This window comes from Leptinotarsa decemlineata, unplaced genomic scaffold (genome assembly GCF_025532065.1).
Source record: "Leptinotarsa decemlineata unplaced genomic scaffold, Ldec_3_MD MMD2_tig00002974_RagTag_RagTag, whole genome shotgun sequence".
Lineage (NCBI taxonomy): Eukaryota > Metazoa > Arthropoda > Insecta > Coleoptera > Chrysomelidae > Leptinotarsa > Leptinotarsa decemlineata.
The window spans coordinates 13,708,860-13,721,461 of record NW_027412578.1 but is presented as its reverse complement, the minus strand read 5'-3'; the positions used below and the strand labels follow the sequence as shown (position 1 = coordinate 13,721,461).

Genomic DNA, 12,602 nt, shown 5'->3' with positions numbered 1-12,602 from the left:
GAGGCCATTCTTTGTACTGATTCCAATTTTTTTTGATATTATGATTTTTTTCGGGGTGCCAAAGAAGAGCCATATTTTTTTTTAGTTTTGCTTATATGCGCACTCAGTATTTTTGACCGTTTAATAAATTTTGTTGTAAGTTACATTCGTTTAATAATCACTCGTCAACTTTTTTTCTCTAAAGCGATCTTAAAAAAATTATTGCCATTTTTAAAAATATCCCTAGACTTTTCCGATGTGTGTACATATAAATATATATATCCGTGAAAAAAGTACTCACTTTTTTCACGGGGACCGGTGAAAAAAGTAGTTTCATGAAAAGTGACATTTTGTTGCCTGTCATCAGAGATAAAATGTTAAACTTTTTTTCCGTCACAGAAAAAACATATTTCGTTGATTCTAATAATTCCCAAATGGTCACCTCAAAACATAATATCATCAACTGTAATCTCATTAGAATTTAGAAATCAGCAGGGACCTTGATTCGTGTAAAACAATCTGGAGATTTTTCAAAACGTTACCAAAATGACAAATCCTCTCAAATCTAACCAACTAACTTCAATGTACAATATAATGGATTAAAAGTTTTTAGGCACCATAAAAACATCTGGAAATATGCTGTGTTGCTAATGTCCATGTGTATGCAACTTGTCGTACAAAAGTGTGAATTTTAACAAACTTAACCTATGTTATGCTTATAGTAGTTCACACATATCTAGAAACTGTATACTAGGAATGCTAGTGATATTTTATCATGTTTATAATTGGATACATGTTTTAGTAATCCTTCATTTTTGTTTCTCATTTTTTTTTAGTGGTGGGACGAAGTTATGGATATATTCGACGGGGTACGATATTTTGAATAGATTTCACGATTTTTTTTTACACTGATACTAAAATTTTCACTGAAAATAGGTCCTTCTCAAAGTAGTACTAAGTAACGTATACGAAAACAGTTATTGAATAATATCAATAACATATAAAAGTGAATCTCATAGCAATGTAGTACCAACTCATGGGGTTACACAAAGCTCCAACTTAGAGCCTCTCACGTGTTGTTTGAGAAGGATTCTATGAAAGACAAACAGAAACCCCTTTCAATTGCTCCATGTAGATTTCTGCAATGAAACAGGTTTCATTCTTGTTGAAAACCCACTTTCCAAGTATGTAGTGTCCAAAATGTATGATTGAGAGTCGGGTCTACAGCTCAAATACTATTTTTAATAAAACCATACTTGTTGGACACTATTTTCTAACTGATTTGGGTCACGGTTATTTCTGTACTAACACTATTTTTTTTCGCAAAAAGTGGCTGGATGATAACTCCGCTTTGCCAAGTTACGAAGCCATGTTCGCCACAGCTCTCTCAAGATCCGTAAGGCAAAAGAGCATGCTTCGAATTCATGTTTCCTCTCCCAAATCTCTCCACTAACTCCGTACCCAAACAAAATGTCAGAAACTTTGATTCCCAACCCAATGTTCTGATTTTTTTGAGCAGGTACATTACCCACAAGCACACTACAACACTATCATGGTGTATAGCATGTTTTCCAGCATGGTCGACGTTTTGGGACTTTCTTTTATGGCAACACTACTGCATGGACCGATACACAACCCACTAACCACTCAACCAAACCTAGACTGAAACTCATACCTCATTTCATTTACAGCACCTGGAGCAACAAAAACGGATGCAACCCCACCCCAGAAGTTTCATCAACCAGTAAGTTACTTATCCCTTCTTGACATCATTATTCAATTGGTTTTTACTTCAAGGGCACTGAAGGAATCTGGTTACGAAAGCGACTCAACTCTAGTATTCAGGAGGAAAGAAAAAGGCGACCTCCAACTCAGTCCCAAGGAACAGAAGGAGGCGTATAAGGTGATTCAGAAAGGAGGCGATGTACCACTTAAAGGTTTGAGAAAGCTTGCACCGGAAAGACCAAAAGGTGAGTTTGAAGCTGAATCAACTGGCCTCTACTGACTCAAATATACTAAAACAGATAAGGTGGAGGTAAAGCATGATATTTCTCTTACTAAAGCCAACTACAAACAATGGAGGCAAGAGTCAGTCTCCTTTCGCCAAAGGTGGTGGATTTCTACTAAAAACAGGTTTGTTAACTTCAAGCTTGAGCTGATCCATTAACTGCTGAAGTATTTGAGCTTCCCTACATGCATTTCTTCCTCATCAACACTAGACACATATTTTTTTCCAGATCACTTGAGCACAGTTCATTAACGACTGGTATACAAACTAATTTTCGAATTTTTCGCAGAAACGGACTTTGTGGAGTTTTTCCCGATTTCCCCCACCCTAACGCGAGTAAGAATTCACAAAAATATCAAACCGCAGAAGGAAATACTCTGCTACCCCGTTACAGTCCATCATTCTCAAGGCTCCTCTTTAGACTACAAAAGAACCGGTCCATCCTTTGCCATACCTGCCCCGCCTCCAATTCCACCCCCCTCCCCTCCTAGAAGACGATCTTCCAGGAATAACCCCACTTTGAGATTCGTTTCCACGCTGAAGATCAAGTCCGACAAGTCTCCCGTTTGCAAAAGACACGAGACGTGCTTCACCACTTCTTCCAGCACCGATAAATCAAACGTCAAATATCTCAAGGACAAAATAACTTGCAAGCTCTCACCAACTCTGAGTAAACGCAGCTCCAGCCCGAAGATGAGCATTTCTAAGAAAATCACTACCACTTCTGACATGAAAGGCAGAATAACTTCGAGCGTAACTACTTCCAGGGATGGTAGGTCATCCTCGAGAAATATCCAGAGCAAGACGAATGTTCATAGCGCCATAGGCAGATCTAAGTCCACTGACTCTGTGAGGAATCTTGCCAAGTTGTCCACGCCTAGGAAAAGTCCTAGCTCTTCAGTGGAAAGCTTGAATTTGGTGAAGGTAGTACCCAAAACTTTTGCGTCAGAGAAACGTAAGTTCAACCTGAATATAAGGGCTAGTAAACTCGCTAAGTCACCAGATCTCTTATCCCCCACAGAGGTGAAGAAAGCAACGATGACTCTCCCTGCTGGTGCGCATTACAAGAAATCTAACCCAGTGGTAGCTTCAGGTAGAAATGTCAAAGGTAAAGAGGCTGTCAAGGGTAAAACCAGCACTCCTTCTTCTCCGAAGCTTCCAAAAAGATTATCTCCGAGTCTTTCTACGTCTTCTGAGAGGTCAAAAGTCATCAAGTCATCCCAGGAATCTCTAAGCTCCCCCAGAATGGCTAGAAAGGGCAAAGACATCGTTAAACCCTCCGTTAAAGCTGATATTGTAGTTAAAGGAGAGAAGGCGAAGAAAGAAAAAATAAACGATGAAATAAAAAAAGATAAAAATATCCATAAAAAGGATGTGCTTTTAGATAAATCGATAACAGCAGCCAGTAAAGCAACCGTAAGCAAACATCAGAATTACAGTGCCTCTACCCTGAATGACCTCAGAAAACATAGAAGCGCCATCCAAAGTGACCACTTTTTCCAACATCTTCTCCTTAGAGATGTATCTCCAACTCCCTCTAACATTAGCAGAAACTCTTGGATAGTCCAGAAAACCAACCAACTTGCTAGAAGATCGTCTTTCTCGGAACCCAGCATCAGCGCCATGAAAGTGTACCTGAAACATACAAAACCCGTAACCGATTCCAAATTCATCAGTCTGGATATGGCCACGATACGCTCCAGATCTGCCAGTCCAAAATCAGTGAGCTTCGGCCAGAGCGCCAAGCCGAAAGATACAGCTCCGACTAAGCGCAGTTCAAGTTTACCCCCCAAGCTAATATTTTCACAGACTAGCAGACCGGTGTCTCCCTTGGTGCAACGCAAAAAACTAGTATCTCCTCCCCCGTCTCCTAAGCTGTGCAGATCTCCGTCTTGCCGGAAAATCATGCAGTTCAAGCATCTCCAGCTGGACAAAAAACCGCCGGAGTACAGCTTGTATATGTGTCCAAACTTGAACCACAGCACCACGTCTTTGGACTCTTTGAAGAGCGAGGATTATCAGAAGTATTTCCATGATTTTGTCCAGTCTGGTAAGCAAAGTGGCAAGTTCAAAGACCTGAACCAGTTCTACTCTGAAATAGAGAAGGTAGGGAAACTTGAACGCTCCTGCAGTTTGAAGCCCAGAAAGAGATGTGAGGGCGAGATCATAGATTTTGAGAGATGGAGAGAAGTCCGAACCAGGGAACGAGCTGAACAAGAGTTGGGGTTGCTGTATAACCAAATTAGGGCGGAGGAGAAGGAAAAGGGATTCCTGTACCTACCCAAAGATGTTGCCAAATACAAATGGAAGAGGGAGTTCGACAGAGGGCTGAGAATCAAAGAGAAGTCTGTTGAGGATATCAAGGAAGAATTCGAAAAGATAAAAGAAGAAGAATCGGAACGGGAGAACTCCAAACGCAGGGAACTCTCCGCTCTGAAAGATACCTACAAACCTCTGTGGCGAGGAACTTCCGTGGTGGACATAGCAAATACCATAGTAGAACGCCGATCACAGTCTGAGGGTAGAATCAAGACGGCAAGGCAGAGGCTGTTGGATTCAGAGAAGCTGCTAACTCACGGAATCGGTAGCAGAATCTGGAGCAGCTTGTCTATGGAGCAGGTGAACATCCTGAAGGAACAGCTTGCTGAGATATACAACAACGTTCCCAAAGAGAAAGAAGATTACTCCATTGATGTCCCTAAAGACAACAAGTTGACTTATGTTCCAACCCTTACAGTGCGGAGAAACTCAGATTCCTCCGAGCAGATGTTCAAAGCACCAGTGCAGAAAAGCTCTGACATGTCTGAAGACGACAAGAAGATAATCTCTCAGAGTTTGAGTAAAGAACTGCTGCAGAAGTTGGGAAGTTACCGCAGAGAGAATAAATCCGCCTTACCCGTAGTTGTTGGAAGGGAAATATTAGGCGCTGTAGCTGCCGCAGATGCTAAAGTGAAAACTGAGCTACCTGCGAAAGCTCTGGTGAAAAGCGACGCTTTAAGTAACAGAAAAGTATCTTCCACAAGTGAAACTGAGAGTGGGAGTACCGACGAAAGTACTAGAACTGTTATCTGCGCAGATAAGAGTGATGAGATCAAGAAGAAAGTGGAGTATTTTGAAAAAGCTAAAGAGCTGGAAGCTTACACTCCAACCATATACAAGCCTGCTGACAGCTACGATATTTCTGAGCCTCAATGTGAGGAGAAAGCTGAAGTACCCGGAGAGAAATCCAAGTTATTCCAATCCAAGTCATGTCAGAGCCTCAAGGATTACTTTGGTGAAAAGGATCTTGTTAAGTTCGCCACCATACCGCTTTCAGCTACGAGGAAGCAAAAGTTCACACCGAAAAAGCCTGAGTTGCGCGCCACAGATATGAGCCCCTTGAGATCAGAGCTGTCAGCAACAACTAGCAATGACAGTCTTTGCAGAAGCAGGTCCATTTCCCCTTATGAAAAGCAATCTTCAGGAATGACTGGTGAAGTGAGTCGTCTCAAGCATAGATTTGAATACATAGAAGATATTTTTGGAGGAAGCACCCTCAAACGATCCAGAAGCGAATCTGATCTGCATAGAATCTACCCCGACATCAACGTAGGCTATGTTGACAGTTTGAGGAGAAAGTACGAGTACCCCGCATACTCGGGGAGGGGGAGAAGCCGTACGAGAAGAGGGGGTGTCGTTTCCCCCCTCTTTTTGAGGGCTGAAGACAGATTCATGCCACATATCAATATCATCAGCAAGATAGCGAGTTTGTACACCAAAAAAGGAGCAAAGGGCGAGGGACAGATCAGAAAGAGTGTTGAAGAGTTAGCAGAGATACTAGGGTGTCCAGTTGGTGAAGTGGAGAAGCTGAAAGAAAAGTATGATAGTCAGGATGATATTTCTTTGGTGGGGCATATGTACACCTCCTCTCCCAGCATTCGGGAACTGAAAGATATTGCTCCCTATCTCACAGCTGATTGGACAGCCCATCGTTATCCTAAGTTGGAGGATAATACAAGATCCCTTTCGTCTCCCGAGCATTCTGTGGCTTCTAGAGATACCTCCCTAGTACGCAGAGATAGAGCTAGACCCAAATCCATCTCCCCACCACCTAAAACAAAGAAATCCCCTTCCATTCTCAAACCTGTCCACCAGAAACATCGGTCTGCGGATTTTTTCCAAAATCAGAAGTATGATCCGAAGATTCACGAACCCGTTGCCCGATACCGGCCGAAAGACGTGGCAAGGTACAAAAATGGGTGGAGTTTTTGCTCGAAACCGACGGTTTCCTTTAAAGGTGTTGTATTTAGGCTAAGAACACACGGAATGGTAGATTCTTGGCACCGTTACCGACAGTAGGAAGGTTCAAATGCTTTCATTTGAGTCGTTCGTAGCATGATATTATGTTATTGTTTTTGTTCTTTGTGGTAGTGGTGGTGGAAGAAGAGTTAGTTTATATGCTCCTCGACATTTGACCCATCAACTTTCTCAAAATTGAATTATACAGGGTGTAACTAAATAAGTGTAAAACACTCAAGGAGGTGATTCCTCATCAAAAAAAAAGATAGGATCTTTCATATAAAGAAATTTCATTGGAGCATCCCTTGTTAAGATACAGCCCCTTAAAGGGGGTACATAAAATTTGTATAACAAGTTTTTTCACAAGCACTAAAAAAGTTACAATATTGAAATTAACCTGACGTTTCGTACTACCAAAAAGACACTTAGCCAGATATTTATTTGGTTTACCCCATGGTTGTAAGGGGTGGAAAACGCAACCCCTAAAATTTATTTCCAATGTAACTTTTTGTCTTATTATTTATTTACCATTTAAAAATTTATTTCCGATAGCCTGTTTCATTCTGAACATTCTAAGGAATTCACAATGTCTTTAAGAAACTGTTATTTGTATCAAAATTAGGTGAGATCAGATGTCGAAAACCGCGCTGGTTTGGTCCAGTTTGGAATCTTGAGGTACACCAGTTATTTTATACCATATAATATCAAGAAATAGATTTGAAAAGTCGTGGACTCATATAAACAGCTCTTCATTGAAATACACATAGTTTTCATATTGTCATATGCACATAAAAACAAACTTATCATTTTGCACTATTTTGAAAAATATTATGCATTTCATCCTGCATTTTTACGTATTTGTTAGACCCAGAACCTCCAATACCGCCACCAAAGGGGCACTATGCAAGAAGTCTAGATCCAGGTGAGTCGATGAAGAATTCTCAGTAAACTTAACAATAATCAACTTTGAGTGTTTGAGCTATGATCTTTAGCACTAGCCTACTGGAGTTCCCAAAGCGAACCCAAACTTATGTATTTGCCGAGACAGGTGAAGAAAGTGAAAAATTTCATCTGTCTATCTGCTCATCTGTCTGTCGTGTGGCATTTCCTTCAAGATTAGATTGTAGCTCAAACTCGTCTGATCTAATAGCCTCACCAGTTTTCTTTCGTACAATACTCCGAATTGTTTTTTGTGATATATTGAATTTTCCCTGTACGAAGCACTCATCACTTGGCAATATAACCTCTCCCAGATTTATTTACGTCTCCTTATCGATTTTCTTGCAACCTGCTTCGAAGTTGTTTATATTCGCGGGAAAATAGACGAGAAATGAGCAGGATTCGCGTGCCTGCCTCCAGTGAACGAGGAATTTCTTACTGATTGAATTTTCGTATGTCTACGAATTTTCCTTCAGTTGTCACATCAATATTCAACGCAAGGGTGCTTTCAGAATCGAGTTTGTGGAAACGTAAGTTTGTTTAATTATGAACAAAACCATGATTTATTGTATGCACCTATTTTACAAGTTTTGAAAGGACTGTTTTGAAAGGAAACAACCCCATTTAGCACCCTTAATGTAACAGGCCCTCTTTTTGTAACGAAATAAGGGTTTGATTTGATTGGTGAAACACAATATAATCAGTAGCTATCAACATGGAAACTGCCCCAATAAGTCGACGGAAGGAGCGGCTGCAACTTTTCTGGAGCATATTTATAGTGGTTTTGACAAAGGTAAATTTGTAGCTGCGCTTTTCTTTGACTTATCCAAGGCATTCGACTCCATAGGTTTTGATATACTTATAAACAAATTATATGCAATAGGTAGATAAATAGATATTTATTTTACTACATTATGTACAAAGATACATTTATAGCAAGTCAGTTCCTTAGTACTAGGTTACAATAAAAGATTTAAAAATATAAATACTAATCTAACATTCAGATTAGAAAAACAAGTATACTTTTGGCATAAATTCAGCTATTTGTATAACATTACAACACACAAAATTTACACATATACGTTATATACAGGGTGTTCCTTAAACACATGCTAATATTCAAGGAGGTATTTTTAGACCCATTTTGAAGAAAACACGTTCTATGGACGTATGTCCTAAACGCCTTAACTTTTGAGATACAGGGTGGCAAAGTTTTCAAAAATAATCAGTTTTTTAATAATAACTGAGATAATTTTGTAGACATCTTTGGAATATTTGGTACATATGTTCCATGCCTCAAGGCGCATTTTCTGATGTACAATTTTCTTAATTTTCTCTGCCAGTGGCGTACGTACGAGTTTTGAAATGTATATTTTTGGCGAAAAAAATACTACGCTTTATCTTAAATTAAAAATTATTTTTAAAATCTCCATACATTTTTGAGCACATTTGATTTGCTGGGTTTTCTTTGTCCGACGCATGGTTTTCGCTCAAAAAATTAAAAATCGCTTTACTTAAGGATAAATTCCTTAAAAATCTGATGCGGTATCGTGCATCGACTGAAAGCAAACTGAGAGATCAGATTTGTTGCAAAATAATTGAGGATCTGAAAGGTATTTGTTTGTTGTCAGATGCACTGTTCTCAATTAAAATTATGTCATAAAGCAGCACCGCTTAATAATTTTTGACATAACACAAATTTAGTTATCCTGGAATAAATGACGTGTAGCAGAATTTATTTACTGCACCTCTTGGAAATATGGAGTTTGTCGATATGTGATTTCTTCTAAAGATTAAAAGCAGAAAAAACAGCGTACCCACCTTAGCAATAAAAAACGAATTCTCTGTATGTATAAACGTAAGTAGCTAATATTGATGTTGGTTTGAAGTAAGGTGTTGGTGTTAAAAACTATCACAGCGCGTTTTGATTGATTTTGAAGTGTTATTGAAGTTATTTTGGTGGTCCGCTGTTTTTCTGAATATCAGTAAATATGGTAAATTATACGAATGCGAAAATGGCGCAAATGCATTACGTATATGGCCTTGCCGATGGTAATGCAACAGAAGCCAGGCGCATTCATCAGGAAAGATATCCTAATCGTGCCTTACCAGAATGCCGAACCTTTTCAAATATTCATCGTCGACTTGGGGAAACTGGTAGTTTCAAGAAAGGGACTCCAGAAGGTAGACCTCGTGTAGTAAGAACTCCTGAAATTGAGGAAGCGGTGCTGCAAGAAATTGAGGAACATCCTGAGACGAGTACGAGGAAGATCGCTAGATCTCTGGATATTTGTCATCAAATTGTTTGGCGTATTTTGGTTGATTTTTTTGTTATACCCAAACCATATTTCAAGAGTGCAGGCATTACTCCCCAGAGATTTTCCACAGCGTGTGTGGTATCTACAGTGGTATCTACAAAGTATTGCACTAAATCCGCAGTTTGAGACACAAATTTTGTTCACAGACGAAGCAAATTTTTCTCGGAATGCCATTCAAAATTTCCATAACAATCATGTGTGGGCTGAAGAAAATCCCCATGCAATAACCGAAACCCATTTCCAACACCAATTTTCGGTTAATGTATGGGCAGGAATTATAGGTGATCATCTAATAGGCCCATTTTTTCTACCAGTACGCCTTGATGGTCGTTCTTATTTACACTTTCTCGAAGAAGACTTACCTGGGTTATTGGAAGATGTGCCACTTGCGTTAAGGAATCGAATATGGTACATGCACGATGGCGCCCCTGCTAATTTCAGTGTAATTGTCCGAAACCATTTAAATACAGTTTATCCTAATCGTTGGATAGGTCGCGGAGGACGCTGGGAATATTTGAACGGGTGCGTAATTCCATGCGTAGAAGGGCGAAAGCATGCATACTAAGTGCAGGTGGCCTGGATCGAGGGGTCTCCTTTTTTTTAAAATGGCAATTACCCTGGCGATTTTTAATGATTCCGAAAATACTCCAGTACTGAAACACAAATTTATGAGGTATTAGAGGGACATTTCTTGCATGGGTAATATCATATATGAAGTTCAGGAAATTATATATGACATGGGATAATACGAACTCTGTTTCATTCAACGTAGACACTGGAGTTCCACAGGGCTCAGTTTTGGGACCACTAATTTTTCTGATTTATATCAGTGATTTACCTCAACATCTAGGTACAAAATCACTATCACTTTTTGCCTATGATACTGCAGTCTCAGAAGGAGCTGATAGTCCTGCGGAACTGCAGTTGAAACTGAACACAATAAGTTGTAAATTTACGAAATGGTGTCAGACAAATAAACTTATAGTCAATGCCGACAAAACGGTGTTAGTTCAATTCTTCAACCGAAGACACTTAGAGTCTATACAGGTTGATGTAAATAATGTCACTATCTATCCGTCGGAAATCACAAAATTTTCAGGACTTCATATAGATTCTGGGTTGAGTTGGCAAGTTCACATAAATTATGTTTGCAAGAGAATCAACACCAGTTTTTAAGCATTGGTACAACTTAAAAATGTTATGAATGAAGAATTATTTATTAACTCCGTATTATACATCTACATGTTTTTTTTACTTGACGTTTCCTATGTCATTGTTAAATGATCATTTCAAAGGAATAAAATCATTATTATTATTATAAGGCAGTTCGTAGCGAGAAGAAAAAAACCTCTCTAGTCTGAATCAGTTGTGAATATATCAGTAAATCTAAATCAGCCTTCATCATCTTTTCCTCTTCCCCTCGTACACGAAAACTATTTGTTGTACCGCAAGACTGTACCGAATAATCATTACGGATTCGCTATTGTTATTTCTCGCACCTACAGAATAATTAATGCTTTTTTTAATGCAAACTCGGCTGGCTGGAATGGCGGAAGATTGAAAAAACCGTTCAAGCAATTTAGTCTTTCACCGGTCTCGGTTTCGCAGTAGGCCAGGCCCTAAAGGCCGACGCTCGCGTTTGATGCGCTTTTGTTTCCCAGTGGAATACATCAGAATTTCTTCTCAGTGAGTAAATGATTTTTTAGTGCGAAAAAAAGTGTCAGGAAACTTGAATCCATCGGATGTTCAGAGTGTGTTCTCCATTGATTGGGTGGTTAACTAATACATGTGACCCAAGGAGAAAGATCAATAATTGGTTTATCAAAACCTGTGACAGTGTATGCCGGGGTTCCTCGGGGAAGTCATTGCGGGCCTCTGGTTTCTAACTTGTTTATAAGTGATACTGTGGAATAATTATCCAAATTTAAGTGCCTAGATTTTGCTGATGATCATAAGAGTTGCCGTATTATCAACTCTAGAAGATGATTTTGACTTTATTTGAAGCAAATTCAGGCAAATGGAATAGACAAATAGGTGTTCGACTTCAACTGCTGCCATTTTGTTTACTCGTTTTCATTTTTCCATTACTCTCGAATATTAGATGAACCGTTTGTCTTTGAATTTAGTCGTGGTGGTGGAAGATACTTCGATCACAAAACTGTGGTTCGAAAAACACATCCAAAGTAGCTTATTCCATAGTACTTGGTTATGTTCACAGAACTAAAAGAGACTTGTCATCTACCAATTTCAAAGGTTCTTCATTGTAGATTGATTCACTCTGAGATGAATTACTCTTTCTGAATTGGAAGGAGTATATTTTAAGGAGATATTAAGTTTTGGGAAAGGAAGGATTTGGCTTTATAAACACATGGGCTAAAAAGTACCGGGTCTGGGAAAAAAAGCGTTTTTTATTCAAGATTAGCTTTATTCATCAACTTCATCCCTATCAAAAGCCGCTATAACATTTCAGTATCACTTTTGAGGACCGATTTATTTATTGCCTCAAAATAGGCCTAAATTTCAGCAACAACCTCTTCATTCGAACAAAATTTCTTACCGTTGATTATTTCCTTGAGGTCTGCGAACAGCCAGTAGTCACTAGGAGCTAAATCTGGCGAACACGGTGGATGTAGGAGCAATTCGAAGATCTATTCATGTATTTTTTTTTCTGATTGATTCGGTCATTACTCGGTGAAGATCCATAGTAATTTTATAAACAACATCAAATTACCTGAACTTCTGCGATTTTTATATATCTGAGGTACCTCTTCAATTATGATTGCCTGAATCATATTATCTAGAGAAGCCGATTTTTAAACATCCTTTGATGTTGATTGGTATCGGTATGTTTTTACTAAGAGACAATTAGATACTTTTCATAAGGATATTAACAAAATTCATGAGAACATTAAATTCACTATTGAAGTAGAAGCAGACAAGTCAATAAATTTTTTGGACTTAACAATCAGTAGATTGAACAACAAACATGATTTTTCAATTCATCACAAACCGTCCTATACGGATATTATTGTACATTACGATTAGCTGTCCTTGTTCATCTTTCACTACCTTAACCACTG

The 12,602-nt window shown here is 39.0% G+C and overlaps 1 protein-coding gene across 15 annotated transcripts in view; it reads left to right on the top strand.

The window, feature by feature from the left end:
• CAP (Cbl-associated protein) overlaps positions 1-12,602 on the top strand; it is a 158,150-nt gene that overhangs the window by 114,747 nt on the left and 30,801 nt on the right. For 12 of the 15 annotated variants that reach the window (XM_074177557.1, XM_074177560.1, XM_074177556.1 and 9 more), the window contains 5 exons: positions 816-848; positions 1,310-1,375; positions 1,671-1,723; positions 1,777-1,949; positions 7,131-7,187. In XM_074177557.1, coding sequence (XP_074033658.1) covers positions 816-848; positions 1,310-1,375; positions 1,671-1,723; positions 1,777-1,949; positions 7,131-7,187 — 382 coding nt within the window. The remainder of the gene's footprint in view (positions 1-815; positions 849-1,309; positions 1,376-1,670; positions 1,724-1,776; positions 1,950-7,130; positions 7,188-12,602) is intronic. The other 3 variants (XM_074177562.1, XM_074177563.1, XM_074177564.1) reach the window with 3 other exon arrangements.